This window comes from Zophobas morio, unplaced genomic scaffold, assembly GCF_036711695.1.
Source record: "Zophobas morio isolate AGI-343-1 ecotype UQ-CSIRO unplaced genomic scaffold, CSIRO_AGI_Zmor_V1 ptg000004l, whole genome shotgun sequence".
NCBI lineage: Eukaryota > Metazoa > Arthropoda > Insecta > Coleoptera > Tenebrionidae > Zophobas > Zophobas morio.
In genome coordinates this window covers 4365207-4392807 of record NW_026972109.1, presented here as the reverse complement: position 1 = coordinate 4392807, position 27601 = coordinate 4365207, and the positions used below count along the sequence as shown (strand labels likewise).

Here is a 27601-nt window from a genome sequence, read left to right as displayed (position 1 = left end):
AAAACTAAATTGACGAGACGCCACTGGTAAATTACAGTTATCTGCAATACCGGTTGAAATAATCAACTGCATTTGTTGTGCATTTGTTGACTAAAATCGCGATAATACATGTACAAAAATGGTCAAACTAACAGCTGAAATTATCCAAAACTCCATGCAATACATAAATCCCGTCAAAGACCGAGAATTAGACCTCCGAGGTAAGTTGATACAGGTGAACGAAAAGTGAGGTTATGTCACCTAATTTCAGGTTATCGAATTCCCGAAGTGGAAAATTTGGGGGCCACCGGCGACCAGTTCGACACAATTGACTTTTCGGACAATGACGTGCGAAAATTGGACGGTTTTCCGTACTTGAAGCGACTAAAATGCCTCCTTTTCAACAACAATCGCATCGTGTATGTAAAATAGTGTGTAATTTTTTAAAATACAACTAGGTTTTTGTTTGTAGACGAATTGGTGAGCACTTGGAAGAATACATTCCAAATTTAGAAAGTCTGGTATTAACAGGCAATCACATAGAGGAACTAAGTGATATTGAACCCTTAGGCACACTAGAAAAGCTCACAAGTCTCAGTCTTTTACACAACCCTATCACATCAAAGCCTCATTACAGGTTGTATTTAGTTTATAAACTACCCCAGCTGAGACTTCTTGATTTTCGTAAAATATCAATGAAAGAACGGGAGGAGGCGAAAACGTTGTTTAAGAGCAAGAAGGGTAAAGAAATCAGAAAAGAGATTGGGAAGAGGGCGAAAACTTTCGTTCCTGGAGGGGCACCCAACAGCATTGCAAAAAGCAAAGGTCTTTCGGACGACGAAATTGCCAAAATTAGGGACGCTATTAATAAAGCAAGCTCACTGGAAGAAGTGGAACGCCTGCAGAAAATTCTACAATCTGGTCAAATCCCTGGACAAGAAAATATGAACGGTATTTTTACACCTTTTCTGTGGCTAGAACTGACATCTGTTTTTAGGTTACCAGAATGGACACAGTATGGATTATGAGTAAAAAAAGGTAATTTTCCAAGTATATTTAAGTTCAATTAAAAAAAAAATGGTTGATAAGAATGTTGTACTACACAAAACAATAAAGACTTGTAAAATATTGGGTGAGTTGCTACTAACTCAAGGTTGAGAAGCGAACAGAAATTTATCGTTTTCATAATAAAAGTTTCTTTACTGTAGTAAGTTTTATTTAAAATCCAAGAGTACATCCTTAATTGATTTAGTGTTGCGAGAAATTAAATTTGTATGTGTGTGGGATACAACCCAAGTTGGTTCCTAGCACGTGCAAGCTGGGGAAAACGTCTGACAGAGTCATCAGTTTCATTGTATCAGGGCGGTCGTTGGGGTCAATTTGCAGCATAATTTCAATCATTTGTTGCATCTGAACGCCGTAGAAATGAACATCAATCACTTTCCTGCGACCAGCGGCTATCGATAAAACTACATTGGAAAGCTAAAATGCGCATTTTACGTTTGTCGCAAATAGGAATCTCACCGTTCCGTCGAACATTTTTTCCATGGCACACATTTCGTAGAGAATACAACCAAGCGACCAAATGTCGGATTTGCTGTCGTACGGTTTCCCGTCGCAGATTTCTGGCGCAACGTAGTTACAAGTACCGATGAGAGTGTGGGCGTTTTTGTTGCTAAAACAAAACACTGTACTCGGGTCCACTTTGAAAAATACTTACTTTAGCAGTATTTTCGATATTCCAAAATCGCCAATTTTGATCACGTCGCCTTGTAACCCAGTAAGAAAAATGTTTTCGCACTTTAGGTCCCTGTGGATCACGTTTCTGGAGTGAATGTGGTTGAGCCCCAACACAATTTGGCAAAATAGATTCATCACGATCTAAAAATTGTAATTTAGTTAAGTGTGTCGTTTCCATTTTTTTGTTGTCACCTGGGGTTGAAATCGGTTCGGTCTTGACCTAGCAATAAAGTCGAACAAAGTCCCCTTGCTTGCGTATTCCATAACGATGTACAAAGTTCCATTTTTCATGAAACTATCAAAATACTCGATTATGTTGGGGTGGTTCAAAGACTTCAACACAGCGACTTCGTTTTTCGCCACGTTTATCTCGTCCCCGTTTTCCAGATTGATAGAAATGCGCTTTATCACGATTTTCTGGCTGTTGTGTTTCCGTTCGCACAGATGGACGGTCCTAAAATATTTTTTTAAAACGGTTAAAAAATGTTCACAAATTTCGAACCCAAAAGTGCCTTTTCCTAATAAACTTATAACGTTGTAAAGATCCATTTCAAACACTTTAAAATAACACACTAACAGCGCACGTTTTTTGAATGGTTTTTATTATAAAACAAAACATAAAATTTACTATCACAATGTTTGTCGAGTGATTTTTCGCACTCAAAAACAGATCTCTCGGGACAAGTTTATCTCCAGAACGTAATTATCGCCGGCTGAGTCCTTCAGAATCGTGTCTTTTTGGCAGAACTGCCAGCTGAAATTAATTGATTTGTAATTATATAATTTAAATTGATTTAAATGACTTACGTGTTGCTGTACATGTCTCTGACAACTACTTTGTCGACGAACACGGGCGGAATATACGTGTTATTATTCTCTTCTTCAAAGTCCAAATCTATGTATTTTAAATTTGCTGCAATAGTTTGAATATTTTCGGTCAGTGTTCCATAGTCGGCCACCGCTAGACCGCTCATCACACTCCCAGTCAAAATAAAATCATTGGAACTAGAATTTTTAGGCAATAAGTATATAACAAACTAGGAAATTTTAACCTACTCGCACTCGATTTGGAACGCCACGCTGTGATGCGGGTATTTCAAATTCAGCAACAAAACCCCCTTAGTCGGGCCAGTTTTGGGTGAAATGTGAATCGAGGCTTGCACTTGAGTCCCTACAATAAATAATACCAATCAGTCGACTTTAACTAACTAAACTGAGGGAAAATACCGCAATAGGGAGGCGACCCTCTGGTCACGAAAAACATCACTCCTTCTCCTTTGATGTCCTCCCCGAAACGCCCGATGTCGCTCCTGTAGCTCGAAGCGAACGCTAAGGAACTGTTCGGATTCGGTAAATGCGGGAAGCAGAATCCCCTTTCAAAGGACTTTAATCCTCCAGGACAACTGAAAGCTGTGAATTCGCAGCGGTTTTCGTTGCCCGCGGCTTTGTTGAGGAGGGTTTCTTGGAAAAGACGCCAAGCTCGGATGTGGCTACAGGCTACATCGCGAGTTAGAGTTTTATCTGAAAAATGTCTGTATGTAGTATATAATTCAGAAATAGTGATATAGTCCTCGGTAGTATAGTGGTAAGTATCCCCGCCTGTCACGCGGGAGACCGGGGTTCGATTCCCCGCCGGGGAGGATTTTTTTTTGTAAAATTTGGCAAAAAAATTGCCTTTGAGTGTATTTATATTTTTAGACATTGATTATTTACGGGAAAAATGTTCAAATGCATAAATAAATCGTATAACGAACTTATTTTTAGTAAGTACGGAGGGACCACTGAGTGTGTGGTACTTAAATATCAGTCCTCGGTAGTATAGTGGTCAGTATCCCCGCCTGTCACGCGGGAGACCGGGGTTCGATTCCCCGCCGGGGAGGCTTTTTTTTATAAAATTAAAACTGTCTCGATGTGTACCTACTATTAAACAACTACGAATGCGGTTCATGTACAGCTGTTTGGGATTTTTCTGAAAAATCTATTTTTGTAAATCGATTTCCAAGCAGTTTAGAGTAAATAAAAATTACGCAAACTGAATTATTCCCTCGTGGAAATTAGTCACTCGGCCAAACGCCTCATTTTCGTTCAACTGGATAAAGTCAAGTTTTGTTAGTTTGTGTCATAAACTGTTTTCTAGGTTTGCGTCGTTTACATCATCCGTTGACGTTGCCGTTGGGTTTTCCACCAATCAAATTGCAGTAGTGTACAGTGCAACCTCTCGGCTTATGGCGAATAAAAAAATCATCAGAATCGAGATAGGGTGGGTGGGCGGGGTTTATATTTTTCCTTTTTTCTTAATATACATAACTATTTTTTCACAACAAGAAACATAAAACCTGGTTAAAATGGTACATTTTTGCAAGGAAATATGGATTTTGCAATTGTGGAGCGGAGCCTAATTGTAAAATCGATATGTATTTCCTTATAAAAATTTTCCATTTTAAAAATGTTTTAAGTTTAAAAAGAAATCTGCACATATTCAAACAAAAAGGCAAAACGTAACGTAATTTTTTTTTAGTCGCCGTGAACCAAGGAGGGGGAGTTTAACGGCAAAATACTTATTTCTTTAGAAGAAATTAAAAACATGTCTTTGAGTATCGTGTTGTTCAAAGAATATTACGGATATTAAGAAAAAAAAGGCAAAATATAAACCCCGCCCACCCACCCCATCTCAATTGTGATGATTTTTTGTATTCTTGGAAACTTAAAATACGTTTAAAATGGTAAATTTTTGCAAAGAAATATGGATTTTGCAATTAAGCTCCGCCCCTAGGTCTGCCAATGAATGAAAACTTCAGGTATGGGTGGAGCTTAATCTTTGGCTTTAGTTTTTTCTTAATATAAGTACATAATATTTTTTGAATAACTTGATACTCAAAAACCTCTCTTACATGGTAATTTTTTGTAGAAAAATAATAAGGATTTTGCAATTAAATTCCGCTCGTTTGGCTCTCGGCGATACAAAAAAATCATCACAATTGAGACAGGGCGGGTGGGCGGGGATTATAGTTTGCTTTTCTTATTGATACACGTAGTCGTCTTTTCAGAGCAAGAAACTTAAAACATGTTTAAAATGGTAAATCTTTCTAAACAAATATGGATCATGTAATTGAAGTCCGCCCCTCGATCTGACAACGAATGAAAAAGTCATCACAACTGAGAATTGAGATCAGGGCGTGCATGGGTGGGGTCTAATCTTTGGCTTTATTTTTTTCTTAAAATATATAGTATTCTTTGAACAGTACGGCACTCAAAACCGTGTTTTTAATTTCTCGTAGAGGGGGCGGAGCCGTATTGCAAAATCAATATTTCCTTATACAAATTTTCCATTTTAACCTTCATGTTGTGAAAAGAAGTCTGCACATATTAAAACAAAAAGGCAAAATGAAGGCCCGCCCACCCGCCCTATCTCAATTGTGTTGATTTTTTTTTATTCGCCGTGACCCAAGAGGGCGCAGGTTAACTGCAAAATACTTATTTCTATATACAAAAAATCATCAGAATTGAGATGGGGTGGGTGGGCGGGGTTTATGTTTTGCCTTTTTTTTTCTTAATATACATAGTATTCTTTGAACAACACGATACTCAGAAACATGTTTTTAATTTCTCGTAGAGACATAAGGATTTTGCAGGTAAGCTCCGCCTTCTTGGTTCATGACGAATAAAAAAATCATCACAATGGAGATAGGGCGGGTGGGCGGGGCTATATTTTGCCTTTTTTTTTTCTTAATATGTGTAGAATTATTTAGACAACAAGAAACTTGAAACATGTATAAAATGGTAAATTTTTGTAGTAATCAACTTGAATCTTTTTGACAATTTTCAGCTCTAAAAGCAACGTCAGCGGGAAGAGCAATTGAAACGGGAGCTTCAACGTCAACAGCAAGTTTATAAATTACATTTAACATTTATTTTATTTCCACAGCAACTTTTTTTTTAAATAAATACAAGAAAGTCTATGTCGACAATGAAATGGTGATTGATATTAATAAAAAATTATAATAACCCATTGCATCTCCTAAAAGATTGAGAAGCTCTGTCGGGTAGATCAGAAACAAAGCAAGTATCCTCGGTAGTATATCTTTATTGAGACTTGTTGTCATTATAATGGGATTATAATTACAATGGCATTGTGATTAATGTGTAATATCAAGAAACTATAGATAGACAAATAAATAAGAAATAAATAATAAATAAATATTATATTATATGTCTTTGAGTATCGTGTTGTTCAAAGAACACTATGTTTATTAAGAAAAAAAAGGCAAAATATAAACCCCCGCCCACCCTCCCCACTCTCAATTGTGAGGATTTTTTTATTCTTAGACACTTTCAAACACGTTTAAAATATTACATTTTTGTGGGGAAATATGGATTTTGCAAATAGGCTCCGCCCTTAGGTCTTCCAACGAATGAAACCTTCATTACTATATTTACAATAGGGCAGGTATGGGCGGGGCTTAATATTTGGCTTTAATTTTTTCTTAATATACGTAGTAGTATGTCTTACATGGCAATTTTTTCTAGAGAAATAATAAGGACTTTGCAATTAAATTCCGCTCGTTTGGCTCTCGGCGATTAAAAAAAATCATCACAATTGAGACAAAGCGGGTGGGCGGGGCTTATAGTTTGCTTTTCTTCTTAATACACGTAGTCGTCTTTTCAGAACAAGAAACTTAAAACATGTTTAAAATGGTAAATCTTTCTAGACAAATATGGATCTTGGAATTGAAGTCTGCCCCTCGATCTGACAACGAATGAAAAATTCATCACAACTGACAGTTAAGATCAGGGCGTGCATGGGTGGGGTTTAATTTTTGGCTTTATTTTTTTCTTAAAATATGTATATAGTATTCTTTGAACAGTACGATACTCAAAATTTCCATTTTAAACGTGTTTTAAGTTTCATGTTGTGAAAAGAAGTCAAGCGCGGATCCAGGGGGGGGGGCAATTGCACCCATTGCCACACGACCGAGGTACTTTATTTTGACCAATTTCAAAATTTTGAAATCATATTTCATTTTGTAAATACAGTACAACCTCTATAATCCGAACTCACGATTGTCTCAACATCCAGTAATCCGAACAGAGGCTATTTGAAGTCGATGCCTCTTTAATCCGAACAAAAACTCTGCAACCCGAACTGAACTTGAAAACATGCATCTACTTCCAAAAATGACGCAAGATCTTTCTGCATATGTTGTATGGAATATTTTGAAATTTTTAAAAATTGCGATATTTCAAAGCACTGAATTAATTAACTAATTCTGGAGAAACGGATGAAGTTATCGGAGACCCGAGATCTACAAGAGAAAGTATTTGGTTAAATTTCGAAAATCGTCGAAAATGGGTCGAAATTTGCATGAGAAAAATTTCATTTTCGAAAAATTTTCCTAAAAATTCTGAAAAAATTCAGGGATATATATCCCGACGTGCTGATTCCAAAAATATACCATGTTTATGGTAACGGAGCACTATTTTCGGAAAATTTTTAAAAATTGCGATATTTCAACTGGACGATTCTGGAAAAATGGTTTAAGTTATCGAAGAAATGAAGCCAGAAGTGACTTCTGAGGTGCAAAATCTACAAGAAAATATATTTAGTTAAATTTCAAAAATCGTCGAGAATGGGTCGAAATTTGCATAATGGAGGTAATACGAATACATAATGGAAAATTTCATTTTTGAAAAATTCATCTAAAAATTCTGAAAAATTTTAGGGTATAGATCCCGGGGTGTTTATTCCAAAAAGATAGCGTGTTTATGGTCACGGAGTAATATTTTTTTAGAATGTATCTATTATCCATTGTTGCTTAAGAATTCTTTAATTTTTGTTTAATAAAATTTAGGTTTATTTCTTCAAGTTTGTTTTCAGTTGTGTATGAAGTTGTTATTCAATTCCCTTTCAGATTTTTGTGAAAAAAAAATCGGTAATCCGAACACACCTTTTTCCCAATTAGGAATTAGGATTATCGAGGTTCTACTGTACACTATACGTGTAATGAAAAGAACCAAAGGTCACCCATGTTATGTGAAAAAGAGTATACTAGCTAAAATTTTATATTTTTCTTCTTTGTTTAGAACGAATTTCTGGTAGACAGGTAAAATCACACAAAAATTGCCCCCCCCCCCTGAACGAAATCCTGTATCCGCGCCTGAAAGAAGTCCGCACATACTAAAACAAAAAGGCAAAATGAAGGCCCGCCCACCCGCCCTATCTCAATTGTGTTGATTTTTTTTTATTCGCCGTGAACCAAGAAGGCGCAGGTTAACTGCAAAATACTTATTTCTATATATAAAAAATCATCACAATTGAGATGGGGTGGGTAGGTGGAGATTATATTTTACCTTTTTTTTCTTAATACACATATTATTCTTTAAATAACACGATACTCAGAAACATGTTTTTAATTTGTCGTAGAGACATAAAGATTTTGCAGTTAAGCTCCGCCTTCTTGGTTCATGACGAATAAAAAAAAAATCATCACAATGGAGATAGGGCGGGTGGGCGGGGCTATATTTTGCCTTTTTTTTCTTAATATGTGTAGACTTATTTCGACAACAAAAAACTTAAAACATGTATAAAATGGTAAATTTTTGTAGTAATCAACTTGAATCCTTTTAGTTTATAAATGACAATTTACAGCTCTAAAAGCAACGTCAGCGGGAACGGGAACTGCAACGGGAACTTCAACGTCAACAGCAAGTTTATAAATCCCACTTGACATTTATTTTATATCCAATGCAACGTTTTTAAAAAATAAATGCAAGAAAATCCATGTCGGCAATGAAATGGTGGCAAGTTTTTATTAATGTTATATAATACAAAATTATAAAAATCCATTGGGTCTCCTAAAAGATTGAGAAAATCTGACGGATAAATCAGAAACCAAGCAAGTATCCTCGGTAGTATAGTGGTAAGTATCCCCGCCTGTCACGCGGGAGACCGGGGTTCGATTCCCCGCCGGGGAGGATCTTTTTTTTACTAAAATATTAACTAATATTAATTTTTTTGACAATTTCATAATAATATTGTACTGTTTGCAGGAAAATCTATATAACTAGATAGCGTTATCTAAATAAATAAAAATATGGACGATAACGACATTATAAGCATTTTAAACTTTATCTAGCGTCAGGTTATAGCTAATAAATTTCATCAATTTTGTGATGAGGGTTTTCACAATACTGACTACAGTTGCAAAAAAATCTGAAAATAAACCGCAAATATTTCGTAAATCAGAAAGTAACCATTATAGTCGGTAGTATAATCTCTTTATTGATTTAAAACAAATACATACGGGGTTTCTCTGCATTATATGTGTTTACAATAATTAACCCAAATATCTAATCCTAACTTTAATAATAAATAATAAAACTAAACCTGTTACTGTAAATAAGTTTGGAATGTCAAAGTGTAAATATATGATTGTTAGAAATAAATATCTGTATGTACATGTAAGTATGTGGGTCAGTAAGTTGGTTTGTGCGCTCGCCCTGCTACCTCTCTGTGTTCCGCCTGCCTCTGATATGCCTCACGATGATTTGCGAGGTCGAGGTCACCACACTGTGGCAACCCCGCCCTATGGTGTAGTCGGTTCTTGTGGCCCCGAGCTTCGTGACCGGTTCTTTCAGGCCCTTGCGCACAATTGTTTCTAAAATTTCGCAGGCAATGATCAGGAGAGCTAATGCCTCTGGGCAGTGATATTTTGCCTCCCGCTCGGTCATTAAGTTGAGGTCTCTATTCACCGTCTGCTAATTGGTGTTTGTAATTTTCCCCTCTTGCGTTTTGTAGTTCTGGAGATGACGGATTGATACCTCGAGCACGAACGTCTTTTGGCGGGACTTCGATATCCGGCTTATTATGGTGGAGTTTCCTCTCGACCAGGACGTTTTGGCCAGCTCTGACGGTGTAATGGTTTTCGTCTCGGTCACCGTATTCGACGTTGGGGACAGCCTTCCCGAACTGAAGGTTCTTGACGATGTCCTCAGATGCTCCGGTTGATTTTAAGATCAATTCGGTCTTGGTCATGGCGGGTGTTGTAGTTTGTCGGCTCGCATGACGTCGTCTGTGACCTCTGGCCTGGCTCGCGACGCAAAAAGCTGTTCTTCGGCTGCCGCATTTAGCAGCGAGAGTTTTTGCGAGTCCATTCAGAGGTTTCTAATGGCCGGGAATGAGATGTGGTCCTCCTGATGTTTAACCACCAGCTTGGTGGCTTTGGACCAGTGTCATATACAGGCTTCGCAGGTCTGGCCTTTGATGGTGACGATGTAGGCTTTCGTGACGGTCTTGGGAGGTTGGTTGGTCCGCATTGGCTCCAGGTGATATTTTTGTTGAAGATATCGGAATTCGGAGAGCGGAGACCTCTGCAGGTATATGTATTTCCTGAGGACCTGGATTTCCGTTTCCGTCTGGATACTGCGGAAATCCAGGCCCCTCAATATGTTCGGGAGATACGCGCGCTGGTTGGATGTTGGTCTCGTTTTGATGTTCTCCGCCACTATTAATTTCCTGATCACCGCGTCTAGCTGTGAGGAGGGTGGTCTGGAATTTGTCCTCAGGGCATATTTGGCCCAGCACGCAGGTCGCTGCTAGGATCATTGATGTCTTGAAGAGGGTTCGTTTTTGATAATATGTTAAGCGGGATTCTAGGATGGATTTCCCCCCCCCCCCCCCCTTCTACTTTGTTTCTGATAATGTCGTACTTGGCCTCCGCATCCTGCGCGAGTTGTTCAATGCCTAAGTATTTGTAACTACCAGTCAACTCTGGGGGTACCCATCCGGCCGGAGTTCGAAGAATAGTAGCCACACCCTTGGCGTTGTTTCGAAAATTCCCTTATTATCCCAGACATTATTTCAATTCACCTATGGCTGGGGCCGTGGCACTTCAAGTCGTCCATGTATGCGATGACGGTGTGGGACCCTTTGGTTATGCTGTTTAAATTGAGGTCTCCGTCGATTTTTCTCAGAATTCCCGCCGTCGCTACTACGAAGAGGATTGGGCTCATTGAGTCTCCTTGGAATATGCGTCTCTGGACTTTGATGTTGACGTTGTCCAGTGAGGGGATTGTTAAATTCCATTGGCCCGTTCCGTTCTTGAGCATGTTCTTTGTCGTTTTAGGGATGGGTAGTGCGGTAATTAGCTGACGTAATATTTCGTGCGAGGTGGAGTCGAACGTCTTGCTGTGTGGTGCTCCCGTCCTCTCATGGTGGCTCCCCTAGTGACGGCCTTATCGATCAGAAAACCATGCAAAGTACCACTCACATTGCTCCTTGTCAGCTGTTGTTTTAGGATTAAAGTTGGCGGTAGGGCGTCCCTGAGGAGTTCTAAGACTGTTTTTGAGAGTAGCTTGTAGTCTACGTTGAGAAGGGCTATGGGGTGGTAGTTCGTCGGGTCGGTTGCGTTTCCTTTCTGGTGGTGTTCTGCCCTGGACATTTGTTCCTCTGGAATTACATGGCCCACAGCACTTTTCACCACAGTGTTGATGACTTTTGTGGTGATTTTATAGTCTGTATTCAGCAACGAAATCGGTCTGTAATTGTTGGGGTCTTGGGTGTCGCCGGTTTTGTGCAGTAAGATGATATTTGCTTGGACGTCTTCTCGTGTCATTCGATATCGTCCCTCTATTGTGTCCTCGACATGACAGAAGAGGTAATTGTTTGCGGCTTTAAAGATTTTGTAGAGAGCAGTTGGGATTTCGTCTGGTCCGGGCGCTTTCCATGGTGCTGTGAAGCGTAGTGCATGTTCCAGGTGTTCTCGGCGGTTCGGCATGTCTACATCCGCGTTTGGTCTATCGGCATTCGTTTTTTCGTTGATTTTGTTCAGCCACTCTTCAAAGCAAGGGGACTGCTGTTCTGCAGTGGGGTATAGAGCTCTCTGTAGAAGTCCTCTGCTTTTTTCCAGTCTAGTTCGTTGGTTGGTTTGGTTGGTTTTCGTATTGCTTTTATAGACGGTTGTTCGTTGAAACGGTACCGTGTGGTGTTGATTTCGTGTTTGGCTTTCTCTTCGCACAGGCGATTTTCGAGGAGTTCGACACGATCTTTTGTTGTACTGTGCCGGTGTCATGAGTAGCTTCCTCATCGTGTGGGCTTCGTTTTTCAGTTGTTGGGTTATCGGTGCTGCTCCTCGCTGCTGCAGTTCTTTATTTTTTCGTCCGTGTTCTTGAAGAAAGGTTTTTTCTTTATTTTCCCCATGCTGCCCACGATATTCTTTCGCAGTAGGTAACGCCAAAATCGCGTGGCGACTTAATCTGCTTCCATAATCTTTTGCAATGTGTTGGTGTTGTGCTTTAGGACATAATCTGTTTAGTTTCTTTGGCCGGGATTTCGAGTAGGTTAGGGTCAGAGCTTTTCTGTATTAGTGTTTGAGGTCGTCGACGTCGGGGTCTATGGCGGGAGGTATGGTTGGTTGCAGTGGCGTTAGGGGTTGCACGATGGGGGTGTTGGTTGGCGCAGCGTAGTGGTGTGGCGTGGTTGTGTCGAGTAGCGTGGTGGGGTGGGCTCGTCATCGGGTTTGTTGGCGCTATACGTGGTTGGCCCTAGTGGTAGGGGGGTTTCAGCAACCCCTTGGGCCGCGTCATCGTGGCATGCTGAGGCCGGGGGTGATCTGTCTGGGCCTATAGGTGGTGACAGAGGTTTTGTGGTTTCAGCGACTGGTTTCGCGCGTTTGGTGGACGCGTACTCACGTTCTAGTCTGCAAATTTCGTCAGCTGTCCAGGGCACAAATCTGTTTGCGGGTGCTGTTGTGTCTGCGTTTCTTGCTGCTTTCCTCTCTAATAAGTACTTCTTTTTGATGGCTGGTCGCGATCGATTTGGTAACTGTTGTTGCACTGCATCAAGAGGTCTGTCATCGAGCGGTTCCTCCGTCAGCCTTTCGCCGTGGTAGTTATTTAGGGTGGTTAGTTCGTGTAGTTTCCAAGTGGCCATTATGGCGGCGGATATGGTGTTTCTTGATTTTCAACCGCACCCACGATTATTGTGAATTATTCGGCAATTGAGAGCTCAAATCTTTTCGAACACAATTGTAGTACCTACACTAATTAGACTCGCCCGTGTGCGACGCTCCGTCTGCACGCTTCGGAAAATCAGATAAGAACTGGTACTACCGGAAGTATAGTGGTCAACTCAGTATCCCCTCCCCCTGTCACGCGGGAGATCGGGGTTCGATTCCCTGCCGGGGAGGATTTTTTTTATAAAGTTAAAACTGTTTTGACGTGTACTTGTTATGTAACAACTACCAATTTAGTTCATGTATGAGCTGTGTAGGATTTTTCTGAAAAATCTATTTTTATAAACCAATTTACAAGCAGTTCATAGTAAATAAGAAATATACGCTAACTGAATTATTCCCTCTTGGAAATTAGTCACTCGGCTAAACGCCTCGTCTTACAACATTTAGGTTCAACTGGATAAAATCTAGTTTTGTTAGTTTGTGTCTTAAACTGTTTTATACGCTCGTATCATATACATATAACTAATTTTATATATTTGATTTGATTTTTATTTTTAAAGGTCGATTTATAACTTTGTCGCAGACGTTGCTGCTCGCCGTTGACGTCGCCGCTGTAAGATAAATACGCAGCGAAGGTATGGGTACTTTCTATCATCGGTTGATGTTGCCGTTGAAAGTTGGCCCTTTTTTCTTAATATGTGTAGTATAGTATCCTTTTCACAACAAGAAAGGTAAAACATGTTTCAAGTGGTAAATTTTTGTAGGAAAGGATCGATTTTGCAATTAGTCTCCGCCCCTCTGTCTGGCCACGAATGAAAAATTCATCACAATTGAGATAGGGCGGGTGGGCGGGGCTTATATTTTGTCTTTTTCTTCTTAATATAGCGATCTTTTCACAACAAGAAACTTAAAACATGGTTAAAATGGTAAATTCTTGTAGACAAATATGGATCTTGCAATTAAGCCTCGCCCTCAGTCTGACAACGAATGAAAAATTCATCACAACTGAGAATTGATATCAAGGCGTTCCTGGGTCGGACCTAATTTTTGCCTTTATTTTTTTTTTAATATACATCACATTCTTTAAACAACACGACACTCAAAAACATGTTTTTAATTTCTCGTAGAGAATAAAGAATCATCACAACTGAAATAGGGCGGGTAGAGGGGGGGGGGGGGCTACATTTTGCCTTTTTGTTTCTTAATATGTGTAGACTTATTTGGACAATTAGATACTTAAAGCAGGTATAAAAGGGTAAATTTTTGTAAGGAAATATGCATTTTGCAATTATGGGGCGGAGCCGAATTTCAAAATCGATATTTCCTTATACAAACAAATTTTCTATTTTAAACATGTTTTAAGTTTCATGTTGTGAAAAGAAGTGTACACATATTCAAACAAAAAGGCAAAATGTAAGCCCGCCCACCCGCCCTATCTCAATTGTGATGATTTTTTTTTAATCGCCGTGAACCAAGGGGACGCAGCTTAACTGCAAAATACGTATTTCTTTAGAAGAAATTAAAAACATGTCTTTGAGTAACGTGTTGTTCAAAGAATACAATGTATATTAAGAAAAAAAAGGCAAAATATAAACCCCGCCCACCCACCCCATCTCGATTGTGATCATTTTTTTATTCTTAGAAACTTATAACACGTTTAAATTGGCAAATTTGTGTAAGGAAATATAGATTTTGTAATTAGGCTCCGCCGCTAGGTCTGCCATCGAATGAAAAATGTATTACTATTTAGATCAGGGCAGGTATGGGTGGGGCTTAATGTTTGGCTTTAATGTTTGCTTAATATACGTAGTATTGTTTGAATAACATGATACTCAAAAATATGTCTTACATGGTAATTCCTTGTACAGAAATAATAAGGATTTTGCAGTTAAGCTCCGCCCCCTGGGCTAACGACGAATAAAAAAAAGTCATCACAATTGAGATAGGGTGGGTGGGCGGGGCTACATTTTGCCTTGTTTTCTTAATATGTGTAGACTTATTTCGACAACAAAAAACTTAAAACATGCATAAAATGGTAAATTTTTCTAGTAATCAACTTAAATCCTCTACTTTTCTTCTACAACCCCCTTAAATACGGTAAAAGTTGAACATCAAAGTTACTATCAATGGCAACTTGGGAACGGAGTTTATAAATGACAATTTTCAGCTCTAAAAGCAACGTCAGCGGGGACAGCAACTGCAGGGGAAACTTCAACGTCAACAGCAAGTTTATAAATCCCACTTAACATTTATGTTATTTCCGCTGCAACTTTTTTAAAAAATAAATGCAAGAAAATCTAGGCCGACAATGAAATAGTGGCAAATTTTTATTAATGTTAATAACAAAATTATAACAACCCATTGCGTCTCTAAAAGATTGAGAAGCTCTGTTCGATAAATCAGAAACGAAGCAAGTATCCTCGGTAGTATAGCTTTATTTACTTTTTTTGTACATACATTAAATATAGGTACAATGTAATATATATATAATGCTTGTTCAGTCAGCATAGAGAGGGGTACATTGTCCAGGGAGGGTCGGGGGGCAGTTCATCTTCCCATGTGGCGGCACAAGATCTTCGTTGTCTCAGTGATGACACTGTATGCCGCCTTCTGGTACAGCGCCTTCACCTCGTAGTTCTTCACTCCTAGGGAGCCTAGCAGCCTTGCGAAGCGCTGTTGTTCGTCGGTGTTCAGTACTTCCCCATAGCAACCCACTATGAAGAGGCCTAGGTGGACACGGCATCGATGGAGGTGGGCTAGTTGGTCCACCAGGTTGAGATCCCGTCCGATGGTCTGGTAGTTTAGGTGGCTGATCTCTGCCACCGAATTGCGCCCGTACTTCGTCCGTTTTATCCCCTCTTGTGTGCGATAGTTCTGCAGGTGGGGGATGGAGACCTCGAAGATGTAGGTTGAGGGCACCCGGGCTAGCACCTGTACCATAACATCTGGCTTGTTATGGTGCAGAGGTACACCAGTGAGGATCGCCTGGCCCGCGCGGATTCTCACCGGGCCCAGCGGCGCGTCGAACTCCGCGTTCAGCATCGCCCTTCCGAACTGTAGTCTGCGCCTCACCTCGTCGGGGGCGCTAAGCGCCTCCAATAGGGTGCGCAGCAGCCAGTACACCGCCTGGTCGTGACGTGCGGTGTACGACGTCGTCCTGCAGGACGTGACCACGTGGTATGCAGTCTCTTCCGCCGGACAGCCCCGCCTGCAGCGTCGGTCTTCGGCCAGCCTCCTCCCGGGGGTGGCACGGAATTGGGTGATCTGCTCTTCTGCCGCGGCGTTGATCATCGATAGCTTTGATGAGTTGGTGCGGAAGTACTCAGCCGCTGGGAAGGAGATGGAATCCCGCTCTCTGAGAACCAGTCTTGGGTATTGGAGGGCCTTCCCCCAGTCTTGCATCCTGACCTCCAGGTTGGCCGCCCTGATGCCTTCCACCAGCCGCGTCGCTAGGTCTCGCCAGTTCTCTTCCACGGGGATCTCCAGGTTGTACTTCTCGGCAATGTGCCGGAAGTCGCTGAGCGGTGTGCGGCACCTTGCTGCGTCCAGGGTCTTGTACTGCTCAAGGATGTCCGTGAGCTCTGGATGGTACGTTAAGTACGCATATCTCCTCGCGTACTGTATTTCTGTCTCGGTCTCAATGGACCGAAAACCAAGACCGCCGATGGAGTGCGGCAGGTAGGCACGTTGGTTGGAGGTCGGCAGCGTCTTGATGTTCTCAGCTACCATGTGTTTCCGGATCTTCAGGTCCAGTGCGCGACATGCTCGCAACGTTCCCTGAACACTGCTGTTGGGCATGATGTTTCCTGTAACGTACACCGCCGCTGGAATGACGCAGCTGTTAAAGATCCGTCTCTTCTGCGCCGTCGTGAGGTTGGAGCTCAGGATCTCCTCCGCCTTTGCCAGAATCTTCTCCTCGAGGATGTTGAAGTTCTCAGGAGAGTCGCGCTCCGTCTGGATTAGTCCCAAGTACTTGTAGCCATTCTTGACTGCGGGGATTAGGTCGTCGTCGTCTCCGCCTTCCTCGTCGGCCTTTTGCAACCTACAGTAATGGCCACATTTTCCCAGGTTCAGTTCCAGACCGAGGGCGCGCGCGCTCTCTTCCAGCATCGCCATGATCGCCCGGGTGGACCTGTTGTTGGGGGCGTGGCACTTGATGTCGTCCATGTAGGCCACTATCAGGTGTTTTCCCAGTGACAGGCGGGCGATTTGGGGGTCCTCCTTTATCCGTTTGATAATGGAAGCCGTCACCAGGACGAATAGCATCGGGCTCAGGGAGTCGCCCTGGTAGACACCTCTTCGGACGGGTATCTGGATCGGCGCCTCACCAGGGGGGAACAGTTGGAGGTTCCACTTACTCATTGCGTCCTGGACGACGGTTCGCATCATCATCGGGATGGGCAGGGTGTCCACCAAACTGCGGAGTTTCCCGTGGGCGACGGTGTCGAAGGCCTTGCTGAAGTCGTACCACGCGGAGTGGTGCTCGCGCCTCCGCAAGCGCGACGTCTGTGTGGCGGCCTTGTCTAGGAGAAGTCCATGCAGGGTCCCCCACACTCCGGCGCGGGCCATTTGTTCCCGGGGTAGCACCTGGGTTACCGCTCTTTTCACGCAGGTGTTGATGACCTTTGTGATAAGCTTGTAATCCGTATTCAGGAGTGCAATGGGCCTGTAGTTCTTCGGGTCCGCCGGGTCGCCGGACTTGTAGAGGAGGATGATGTTCGCTCTGACGTCGTCTCGGGACATTCGGTAGTCTCCTTCTATGGTGCGCCTGACGTGTTGAAATAGGTACCTCTTCGCGGCGGGCAGCAGCTTGTAGAGGAAGGTCGGCACCTCGTCTCCTCCTGGCGCCTGGCGGTAGTATAGTGGTCAGTATCCCCGCCTGTCACGCGGGAGACCGGGGTTCGATTCCCCGCCGGGGAGGATCTTTTTTTTTAATAAAATATTAATTATTTTTGACAAATTCATCTAAAAAGACTGAATATATACAAATTTCATAATAATTGTATTGTTTTCAAGACAATTTATAACTAGATAACGTTATCTAAATAAATAAAAACATGGATGATAACGATGTTTATAATCATTTTAAAATTTATCTAGCGTCAGCTTATAACTAAATAAACTTTATCAGTTTTGTGTATACAGTTGCAAATGAATTTGAAAATAAACCGCAAATATTTCACGTAAATCAGAAAATAACCATTATCCTCGGTAGTATAATCCCTTTATTGTTTCAAAACAAATACATACGGAGTTTCCCCGCATTATATGTGTTTACAATAATTAACCCTAATACCTGATCCTAACGTCAATAATAAATAATAAATAATAAAACTAAAGCTATTGTAAATAAGTTTGGAATGTCAAAGTATATATATATGTTTGTTAGAAATAAATATCTGTATGTACATGTATGTGGGTTGTAAGTTCGTTTGTGCGCTCGTCCTGCTACCCCTCTGTGTTCGACCTGCCTCTGATATGCCTCGCGATGATTTGCGAGGTGGAGGTCACTACACTGTAACAAGCCCGCCCGATGATGTAGACTACGTCTGTTCTTGTGGCTCCAAGCTCCGCGAGCAGTTCTTTTAGTCCCTTGTGCTCGGCTGTTCCTAGAATTTCTCCGTAGCAGCCAATAATCAGGAGGCCTAATGCCGCTGGGCAGTGATGCTTTGCCTCCAGCTCAGTCATTAAGTTGAGGTCTCTATTCACCGTCTGATAATTGGTGTTTGTAATTTCTGCTACGGAGTTCTTCTGGTATTTGCATCTCTTAATCCCTTCTTGCGTTTTGTAGTTCTGGAGATGGGGGATTGATACCTCGAACACGAACGTCTTTTGGCGGGGACCCTTTCGGTAGACTACGATGTCCGGCTTGTTGTGGTGGAGTTTCCTCTCGAGAAGGACGCTTTGGCCCGCTCTGACGGTGTAGCGGTCACCGTCTCGGTCACCGTACTCGACGTTGAGGACAGCCTTCCCGAACTGGAGGTTCTTAACGATGTCTTCATGTGCTCCGGTTGATTTTAATATCAGACGGAGCAGCCAGTACACCACTTGGTCATGGCGGGTGTTGTAGTTCGTCGGCCCGCATGACGTCACCACGTGGTAGGCTGTCTCCCGTTGTCCGCATCCGTAGCGGCATAGGGCGCTGTCGTCGGTGACCCCTGGCCTGGCTCGCAACGCGAAAAGTTGTTCTTCTGCTGCCGCGTTTAGCAGCGAGAGCTTTTGCGAGTCCATCCAGAGGTTTCTAGTGGCCGGGAATGAGATGTGGTCCTCCTGATGTTTCACCACTAGCTTGGGGTAAGCCATGGCTTTGGACCACTCTCGTATACGGGCCTCGCTGGTCTGGTCTTTGATGGTTTCGATGTAAGCTTTCGTGACGGTCTTGGGAGGTTGATCGGTCCGCATTGGTTCCAGGTGGTACTTTTGTTCGAGATATCTGAACTCTGAGAGCGGAGACCTCCATCCAGCTGCGTCTAGCCGCGTGTATGTCTGCCTGCATTCTGCAAGCTCTGGATGTGTTTGCAGGTATATGTATTTCCTTACAACCTGGATTTCTGTTTCCGTCTCGATACTGCGGAAGTCCAGGCCCCCCAATTTGTTAGGGAGATACGCGCGTTGGTTCGATGTCGGTCTCGTTTTTATATTCTCCGCCACCATTAATTTCCTGACCACCCCGTCCAGTTGTCTTGCTCTGAGGAGGGTGGTCTGGAATTTGTCCCCAGGGCATATTTGGCCGAGCACGTAGGTCGCTGCTGGTATCACTGACGTGTTGAAGAGAGTTCGTTTTTGGTACGATGTTAGACGGGATTCTAGGATGGATTTTGTTCTCTCTTCTACTTTGTTCTTGATAATGTCGTAGTTGGCCTCCACATCCTGCTCGAGTTGTTCGATGCCTAGGTATTTGTAGCTACCCGTCAACTCCGGGGGTACCCATCCGGCCGTATCGTCGTTGTCCCCGGAGTTCGAAGAATAATAGCCACACTTGGCGTTGTTTAGGTGGAGGCCCATTTGTTTCGAGAACTCGCTTATTATCCCCGACATTATCTCGATTGACCTACGGCTGGGGCCGTGGCACTTCAAGTCATCCATGTGTGCGATGACGGTGTGGGACCCTTTAGTTGCGCTGTTTAAATTGGGGTCTCTCTCGATTTTCCTTAGGATTCCTGCCGTCGCTACTACGAATAGGAATGGGCTCATTGAGTCTCCCTGGAATATGCCTCTCTGGACTTTAATGTTGACACCGTCCAGTGAGGGGATTGTTAAGTTCCATTGGCCCATTCCGTTCTTGAGCATGCTCTTTGTCGCTTTGGGGATGGGTAATGCGGCAATTAGCTGACGCAGTATTTCATGCGAGATAGAATCGAACGCCTTACTAAAGTCATGCCACGCTGTGTGGTGCTCCCGTCCTCTCAAGTTGGCCCCCCTAGTGGCGGCCTTATCGATCAGAAGACCGTGTAGGGTGCCACTCACATCTCCTCGCCAGCTGTTGTTTGGGGATTAGGGTTGGTGGTATGGCGTCCCTGAGGAGTTCTAGGACCGTTTTAGTAAGCAGCTTGTAATCTACGTTAAGAAGAGCTATGGGGCGGTAGTTCGCCGGGTCGGTTGCGTCTCCTTTCTTGTGGATTAACACCAGGTTGCCCTCTACGTCTTCTTTGGTCAGCTTGTAATCCCCTTCTACTGCTCTACAAATAAATGATGTTAGATATCGTTTAGCTGACGGTAAGTATTTGTAGAGCGCTGTTGGTACCATATCTGGACCTGGCGTTTTCCATGGGGCGGTGTATTTTAAGGCAACATTGATTTTGGCTTCGACGAGGTCACGCTGGTAGGGTTGCGTTGGGGTTGATGCGTTTTTGACCTCGTTGAGCCAGTTGTCAGCCCATGGGTGTTCGGTTACCGGCGCCGGCTGATAAAGCCGTTGGAAGAACGTTTTTGTCGCTCCCGGGTCCAAATTATTAGAGGGGGGATTGGGGTGAATGGTACGCATTGACGGGCGTTCCTGAAAGTGGTGTCGATCTTTCAGGATCTGGTGCCTTTCTTTCTGTTTCTGCAACTCGTCGGAGAGCAGCTCGATTCGGTCTTCTGTCGCTTTGATGTACTGGTTGGGCCTGAACATTTTTAGCTTCCTCATTTGTTCACGCTCGGTCTTTAGGTGGTGCGGGATTCCCCCGTCTGTAGCCAGGTTTTGCAACTCTCTTGCGTTCTCGACATGCTCCTGCAGTTTTTGAATTTTTGATTCTGTTGGTTTGTAGCTGGGTTTTCGCCTACTCTTCCCTATATTTACGCAGAGCGTCAACCGGAGAAGAAAGCCGGCTGCTAGTATTGCGTGCTTGCTGGCCTTATGCCTTCTCGCGGGAGTTTTGATGTTCGCGTTAATTTTTATGAGCGCCTCGTTGAGGATGGCGTCGATGTCTTTAACATTTTGGTTATCTGCGGGGATGTGAAGGCGGAGTAGGCGGCGTGGTCTGTTTCTGGAATAAGTAAGAGTTAAACATTTGCGGAATTGCTTACGGAGGTTGGGGAATGTGGGGAACGAAATCGGTCTGTAATTGTTGGGGTCTTGGGCGTCGCCGGTTTTGTGCTTGGACGTCTTCTCGTGTCATTCGATATCGTCCTTCTATAGTGTCCTCGACATGACAGAAGAGGTAATTTTTTGCGGTTTTAAAGATTTTGTAGAGAGCAGTTGGGATTTCGTCTGGTCCGGGTGCTTTCCACGGTGCTGTGAAGCGTAGTGCATGTTCCAGGTGTTCTCGGAGGTTCGGCATGTCTACATCCGCGTTTGGTCTATCGGCATTCGTTTTTCCGTTGATTTTGTTCAGCCACTCTTCAAACCAAGGGGACTGCTGTTCTGCAGTGGGGCTATAGAGCTTTCTGTAGAAGTCCTCTGTTTTTTTCCAGTCTAGTTCGCTGGTTGGTTTGGATGGTTTTCGTATTGCTTTTATAGACGGTTGTTCGTTGAAACGGTACCGTTCGCGTAGGCGATTTTCGAGGAGTTCGACACGATATTTTGTTGTACGGATGTACTGTGCCGGTGTCATGCGTAGCTTCCTCATCGTGTGGGCTTCGTTTTTCAGTTGTTGGGTTACCGGTGCTCCTCTTCGCTGCTGTAGTTCTTTGGCGACTGCGATGTGGTTTTTCAGTTTCTTTATTTTTTCTTCCGTGTTTTTGAAGAAAGGTTTTTTCTTTATTTTCCCCATGTTGCCCACGATATTCTTTCGCAGTAGGTAACCAGCAGCCAAAATCGCGTGGCGACTTAATCTGCTTCCATAATCTTTTGCAATGTGTTGGTGTTGTGGTTTAGGATATAATTTGTTTAGTTTCTTTGGCCGGGATTTCGAGTAGGTTAGGGTCAGAGCTTTTCTGTATTAGTGTTTGAGATCGTCGACGCCGGGGTCTATGGCGGGAGGTATGGTTGGTTGCAGTGGCGTTAGGGGTTGCACGATGGGGGTGTTGGTTCCTGCAGCGTAGTGGTGTGGCGTGGTTGTGTCGAGTAGCGTGGGCTCGTCATCGGGTTTGTTGGCGCTATACGTGGTTGGCCCTAGTGGTAGGGGGGTTTCAGCAGCCCCTTGGGCCGCTTCATCGTGGCATGCTGAGGCCGGGGGTGATCTGTCTGGGCCTGTAGGTGGTGACAGAGGTTTTGTGGTTTCAGCGACTGGTTTCGCGCGTTTGGTGGACGCGTACTCACGTTCTAGTCTGCATATTTCATCAGGGCACAAATCTATTTGCGGGTGCTGTTGTGTCTGCGTTTCTTGCTGCTTTCCTCTCTAAGTACTTCTTTTTGATGGCTGCTCGCGATCGATTTGGTAACTGTTGTTGCATTGCATCAAGAGATCTGTCATCGAGCGGTTCCTCCGTCAGTCTTTCGCCGTGGTAGTTGTTTAGGATGGTTAGTTCGTGTTGTTTCCAAGCGGCCATTATGGCGGCGGATATGGTGTTTCTTGATTTTCAACCGCACCCACGATTCTTGTGAATTATTCGGCAGTTGAGAGTTCAAATCTGTTCGAACGCAATTGTAGTACCTACACTAATTACACTCGCCCGTGTGCGACGCTGCGTCTTCACGTTTCGGAAAATCAGATAAGAACTGGTACTGGTCGTATAGTGGTCAATTCAGTATCCCCACCACTTGTCACGCGGGAGATCGGGGTTCGATTCCCTGCTGGGGAGGATTTTTTTTATAAAGTTAAAACTGTTTTGACGTGTACTTGTTATGTAACAACTACCAATGTATAGTTCATGTATGAGCTGTGTAGGATTTTTCTGAAAAATCTATTTTTATAAACCAATTTACAAGCAGTTCATAATAAATAAGAAATATACGCTAACTGAATTATTCCCTCGTGGAAATTAGTCACTCGGCTAAACGCCTCCTTCGTCTTACAACATTTTCGTTCAACTGGATAAAATCCAGTTTTGTTAGTGTGTGTCTTAAACTGTTTTATACGCTCGTTTCATATACATATAACTAATTTTATACATTTGATTTTATTTTTATTTTTAAAGGTCGATTTATAAATTTGTCGCAGACGTTGCTGTTCGCCGTTGACGTCGCCGCTGTAAGATAAATACGCAGCGAAGGTATGGGTACTTTATATCATCGGTTGATGTTGCCGTTGAAACTTGGCCCTTTTTTCTTAATATGTGTAGTATAGTATCCTTTTCACAACAAGAAAGGTAAAACATGTTCCAAGTGGTAAATTTTTGTAGGAAAGGATCGATTTTGCAATTAGTCTCCGCCCCTCTGTCTGACAACGAATGAAAAATTCATCACAATTGAGATAGGGCGGGTGGGCGGGGTTTATATTTTGCCTTTTTCTTCTTAATATACATAGCGATCTTTTCACAACAAGAAACTTAAAACATGGTTAAAATGGTAAATTCTTGTAGACAAATATGGATCTTGCCATTAAGCCTCGCCCTCAATCTGACAATGAATGAAAAATTCATCACAACTGAGAATTGATATCAAGGCGTTCCTGGGTCGGACCTAATTTTTGCCTTTATTTTTTTTTATATACATCACATTCTTTAAACAACACGACACTCAAAAACATGTTTTTAATTTCTCGTAGAGAATAAAGGATTTTGCAGTTAAACTCTCCCCTCCCCCTGACTCACGACAAATAAAAAAAAATCATCACAACTGAAATAGGGCGGGTGGAGGGGGGGGGGCTACATTTTGCCTTTTTTTTCTTAATATGTGTAGACTTATTTGGACAATTAGTAACTTAAAGCAGGTATAAAAGGGTACATTTTTGCAAGGAAATATGCATTTTGCAATTATGGGGCGGAGCCGAATTTCAAAATCGATATTTCCTTATACAAACAAATTTTCTATTTTAAACATGTTTTAAGTTTCATGTTGTGAAAAGAAGTGTACACATATTCAAACAAAACGCAAAATGTAAGCCCGCCCACCCGCCCTATCTCAATTGTGATGATTTTTTTTAATCGCCGTGAACCAAGGGGACGCATCTTAACTGCAAAATACTTATTTTTTCTTTAGAAGAAATTAAACACTTACCATTTATTTTATTTCCGCTGCAACTTTTTTAAAAAATAAATGCAAGAAAATCTAGGTCGACAATGAAATGGTGGCAAATTTTTATTAATGTTAATAACAAAATTATAACAACTCATTGCGTTTCCTAAAAGATTGAGAAGCTCTGTCCGATAAATCAGAAACGAAGCAAGTATCCTCGGTAGTATAGTGGTCAGTATCCCCGCCTGTCACGCGGGAGACCGGGGTTCGATTCCCCGCCGGGGAGGATTTTTTTTTAATAAAATATTAATTATTTTTGACAAATTCATCTAAAAAGACTGAATATATACAAATTTCATAATAATTGTATTGTTTGCAGGACAATTTATAACTAGATAACGTTATCTAAATAAATAAAAACATGGATGATAACGATATTTCTAATCATTTTAAAATTTATCTAGCGTCAGCTTATAGCTAAAAAAACTTTATCAGTTTGGTGTATACAGTTGCAAATGAATTTGAAAATAAACCGCAAATATTTCACGTAAATCAGAAAGTAACCATTATCCTCGGTAGTATAGTGGTCAGTATCCCCGCCTGTCACGCGGGAGACCGGGGTTCGATTCCCCGCCGGGGAGGATTTTTTTATTCACCGTTTCCATTTTTTTTTTCAATTTTTATAGAAAAAAATGACTTACCACCAAAATGAGTTACCACAATCGATTGTCTAGTATCGGTACATCCGGGCTGTTCTTGTCCACCATTTGGAAAAAAGTCAACATGTCCAATAGGTTGCCACAATCCAAACCCGTCTGTTATCGACTATAAACATTCTAAATAATAACAAAACACAGAAATAAATATTAAGTACCGGACTGGAATCAGTATGAATCACATCAACAAAGTGGGCATCTTCTTTATCCAGTTTCTTGTGTTTTTCCCGTAGATGGTTGTTTCTGAACAACGGACTAGCAGCATCTAAGCCCGTTATTCTCCCTATCAAGTGATCCTTTTTCTTCAAAACCTCAGAAGAAGCGCCTGCCACGTGCGCCCCTAGCGAAAACCCCAGCAAATGTATATCTTCAGGTTTTAACCCATTTTCTACCATTTTCAACAACAACATCCCCAACTGGCGACCCACTACTTCGGTGTTAGCCGCCGCCATCGTGTACTGAGGCCCTCTAGCACCCACACTCCAGTCCATCAAAATCATATTGCAATCATACTATAAGACACAATTATCAAAATTAATACCAATTAGTTACGCAAGTGGAAATAATTTTCTTAATTAAATTAAATTTAATGACAACTTAAGCAGCCAATATGTTAAGTAATAATCATGACCTAGGATAAGTGCGCTCAATTTGCTATTTCAAGGACTAACGTACTTTACGATTAACTTTCTTCGCTAATAGTAAAGTGCGGCTTGCGAAAATCCAACGTTACAAAAGCTGGGTCAAGGGGTCAAAATTTGTATCTATGAGTTGTCGAAATACAGGCTTGATTTTAACGAGCGATATTAACCTTGGTTTTTGGGATACCGATCTGCATTCTTAATTTTGCGAAACAGTGGTGAATTCACTTGTGCAACCACTAGTCTGACTAGATACAGTAGCTACCACCACTACTATCGATATAAAAATGTCTCTTCATGTTGAAATCTGAATTAAAAACAATGGATAGTTGTTCGCAGTGACACTGAGAGGCGGCAAAAATTTATTCAGGTAGTACATATTTCAGAATGTGGTAAGCGGCACTTTTTTATAAAAAACTAATACAATCAGTGTCGGTTAATTTTGACGCTCAATGATGAATAGCGGTGTTGTAACTTCAGCTAACATTTAATCAGACAAAGCTGTCGTCTGTCATTACATAATGACTGGTATTTGCTCATTCAAGTAAATAAATATAGGTACGCCAAAACGCAATTGTGTTTCATCTCCTTTAACAACTATTTAGGTCATCGAAAGAAAGCGAATTAAAAAACTGACTATTTAGAAACAACTTAAACTAACCACCGAAAGTGCGAATAAGTTTGATTTTCAAAACGTGAAAGGCGACATTTGTTTTTGACCTTAACACGCATTATCGCAAACAAAAAAAAACCAACAACCAATTTGCAACTTTTGAGCAATCACTCCACTTATTCGATAAAATCACCCCAAGGCACTCACAATTTTCAAGTAAGTGTTAGCCCCGATCAGTGTTCCGACGTCGTTCCATTTCCCCATATAACCATGGATGATCATCTTCAACGGCAGCGAATAATTGAATTTGGAATTATTCAGTGATTTTCCCTCGTCGTCGTAGCGGATAATTTCCGGATTAGAAAAGTTAGTTTCTCTAGTAAAGAGGAAGAATTTCGTGTTGAGCGTATCGGGATTCTCGGGTATTTTCTGCAGCGGCGACCTTTTATGGGGGAGTTCGAAGCAACCAACGGGATCTGCAAAAAATCACTTTCACAATATTTTTCCCGGAAATATATTTTTTATGGAAGTGGAATTTTTACAGATGAGTAAGCTAGATAATCATACGTATTCGTCCCCGGTTATATAACGTTTCCGGTTTTATTTTTAAGCCGAAGAGGAAATCTTTCTCTCTGCTCTGATTCAACGCAAAAAAAGAATAGTTGAAGTGAAGCGAACGCGCGAATGCGTGAGTTTTAACAATAATATTTGTGTGTTTTGTAATGGTGTTAAAGTGGGTAACAATGTGTAATAATTTCAAGAAACTTACCATAGCAAATAGTCTGAATTGTCCTTTGACGATATTGATTGAGTTTCTCTTGAAGACGCTGCTTTAATTTAAGTCCCGACGGTTTATTGAGTCTTCTAAATCTACTTCTTTGTAGCAGTTGAGCATCACAATTAAATTCACCAATTATAGTTACCACTACCACTAACATTAAGTACCTTAAATTAATCATTTTGTGTTAGTTCTAGTGGATCAAGTGCATATGTGCATCTTGGTTTACACGATCGACTGAAATGTGAGATACAAGTTGCTGTTAACACCGGTAAAAATTACTCCTACCACTTTCACTTGGAAAGTGTTAGGCGCGAGTCGCTGGATATCGCTCCTATGCGGGTATCACGGCACATTTTTTCTTTTATTTTCGTAAAACTTTGAAACGCATTTTTTATTTCCGGGTGTAAAACAAGGTTGTGCCCAAAGTCAGACTTTTTTCGTGATTTAGAAGATAGTATTTTTTTATTTAACAAGTCTGATCTCTAATAACCTGTGTGTCAATCAATATTCATAAGTTTGCCACATTCGTTGGAAGACAGAATGTATGAATATTCCCAGAACTGTCACAGGATATTAAAAAAATAATTGTTGCGTAAAAAAATTCTCACGGAAAGATGTTTCTCTTAATTGTGTGTCTAAAAACGAAATCGATTAGTAAATAGTGTAACTTTTGACGAAATGAATAAAAATTGTCTATAGT

At 41.8% G+C, this 27601-nt stretch overlaps 3 protein-coding genes and 6 non-coding genes across 10 annotated transcripts; 7 read left to right on the top strand and 2 right to left on the bottom strand.

Moving 5' to 3' along the window:
• Window positions 1-29: 29 nt before the first annotated feature.
• On the top strand, window positions 30-1186 carry LOC135138114 (U2 small nuclear ribonucleoprotein A'). The gene is made up of 4 exons (XM_064067984.1): window positions 30-200; window positions 251-398; window positions 452-930; window positions 977-1186. The coding sequence occupies exons 1-4, from the start codon at window positions 119-121 to the stop codon at window positions 1009-1011; spliced, it is 744 nt and encodes a 247-aa protein (XP_063924054.1). The 5' UTR covers window positions 30-118; the 3' UTR covers window positions 1012-1186.
• LOC135138101 (serine/threonine-protein kinase Nek8-like) lies at window positions 1187-2355 on the bottom strand. 2 transcript variants are annotated; one of them, XM_064067972.1, is made up of 5 exons: window positions 2222-2355; window positions 1912-2173; window positions 1700-1860; window positions 1504-1654; window positions 1187-1461 (listed from the first exon to the last, which is right to left on the bottom strand). In XM_064067972.1, exons 1-5 carry the CDS (start codon window positions 2266-2268, stop codon window positions 1228-1230), a joined length of 855 nt encoding a protein of 284 aa, XP_063924042.1. In that variant the 5' UTR covers window positions 2269-2355; the 3' UTR covers window positions 1187-1227. The 2 variants fall into 2 exon arrangements, with proteins under 2 accessions (XP_063924042.1, XP_063924033.1); XM_064067963.1 differs by having other exon boundaries at window positions 1912-2355.
• Window positions 2304-27122, bottom strand: LOC135138091 (pancreatic triacylglycerol lipase-like). The gene is made up of 8 exons (XM_064067951.1): window positions 26890-27122; window positions 26328-26596; window positions 25025-25378; window positions 24852-24975; window positions 2947-3240; window positions 2776-2890; window positions 2527-2724; window positions 2304-2473 (listed from the first exon to the last, which is right to left on the bottom strand). The coding sequence occupies exons 1-8, from the start codon at window positions 27077-27079 to the stop codon at window positions 2380-2382; spliced, it is 1638 nt and encodes a 545-aa protein (XP_063924021.1). The 5' UTR covers window positions 27080-27122; the 3' UTR covers window positions 2304-2379.
• On the top strand, window positions 3288-3359 carry Trnad-guc (transfer RNA aspartic acid (anticodon GUC)). The gene has a single exon. It is a non-coding gene; the product is annotated as a tRNA-Asp (tRNA).
• On the top strand, window positions 3527-3598 carry Trnad-guc (transfer RNA aspartic acid (anticodon GUC)). The gene has a single exon. It is a non-coding gene; the product is annotated as a tRNA-Asp (tRNA).
• On the top strand, window positions 8620-8691 carry Trnad-guc (transfer RNA aspartic acid (anticodon GUC)). The gene has a single exon. It is a non-coding gene; the product is annotated as a tRNA-Asp (tRNA).
• Trnad-guc (transfer RNA aspartic acid (anticodon GUC)) lies at window positions 17511-17591 on the top strand. The gene has a single exon. It is a non-coding gene; the product is annotated as a tRNA-Asp (tRNA).
• Window positions 24365-24436, top strand: Trnad-guc (transfer RNA aspartic acid (anticodon GUC)). Its single transcript has one exon. It is a non-coding gene; the product is annotated as a tRNA-Asp (tRNA).
• On the top strand, window positions 24720-24791 carry Trnad-guc (transfer RNA aspartic acid (anticodon GUC)). Its single transcript has one exon. It is a non-coding gene; the product is annotated as a tRNA-Asp (tRNA).
• Window positions 27123-27601: the final 479 nt, after the last annotated feature.

Bases quoted from the DNA above. Each gene is read 5' to 3' on its own strand.
- LOC135138114 (XM_064067984.1), top strand. From the start codon at position 119: ATGGTCAAACTAACAGCTGAAATTATCCAAAACTCCATGCAATACATA. The intron at 201-250 runs GTAAGTTGATAC...ACCTAATTTCAG, and splicing joins CCGAGAATTAGACCTCCGAG to GTTATCGAATTCCCGAAGTG. The intron at 931-976 runs GTATTTTTACAC...ATCTGTTTTTAG, and splicing joins TGGACAAGAAAATATGAACG to GTTACCAGAATGGACACAGT.
- LOC135138101 (XM_064067963.1), bottom strand. From the start codon at position 2,268: ATGGATCTTTACAACGTTATAAGTTTATTAGGAAAAGGCACTTTTGGG. The intron at 1,861-1,911 runs GTGACAACAAAA...TACAATTTTTAG, and splicing joins CGAACCGATTTCAACCCCAG to ATCGTGATGAATCTATTTTG. The intron at 1,462-1,503 runs GTGAGATTCCTA...TGCGCATTTTAG, and splicing joins AAAAAATGTTCGACGGAACG to CTTTCCAATGTAGTTTTATC.
- LOC135138091 (XM_064067951.1), bottom strand. From the start codon at position 27,079: ATGATTAATTTAAGGTACTTAATGTTAGTGGTAGTGGTAACTATAATT. The intron at 26,597-26,889 runs GTAAGTTTCTTG...GATTTTTTGCAG, and splicing joins AATTCAGACTATTTGCTATG to ATCCCGTTGGTTGCTTCGAA. The intron at 2,725-2,775 runs GTAGGTTAAAAT...TAAAAATTCTAG, and splicing joins GCGTTCCAAATCGAGTGCGA to TTCCAATGATTTTATTTTGA.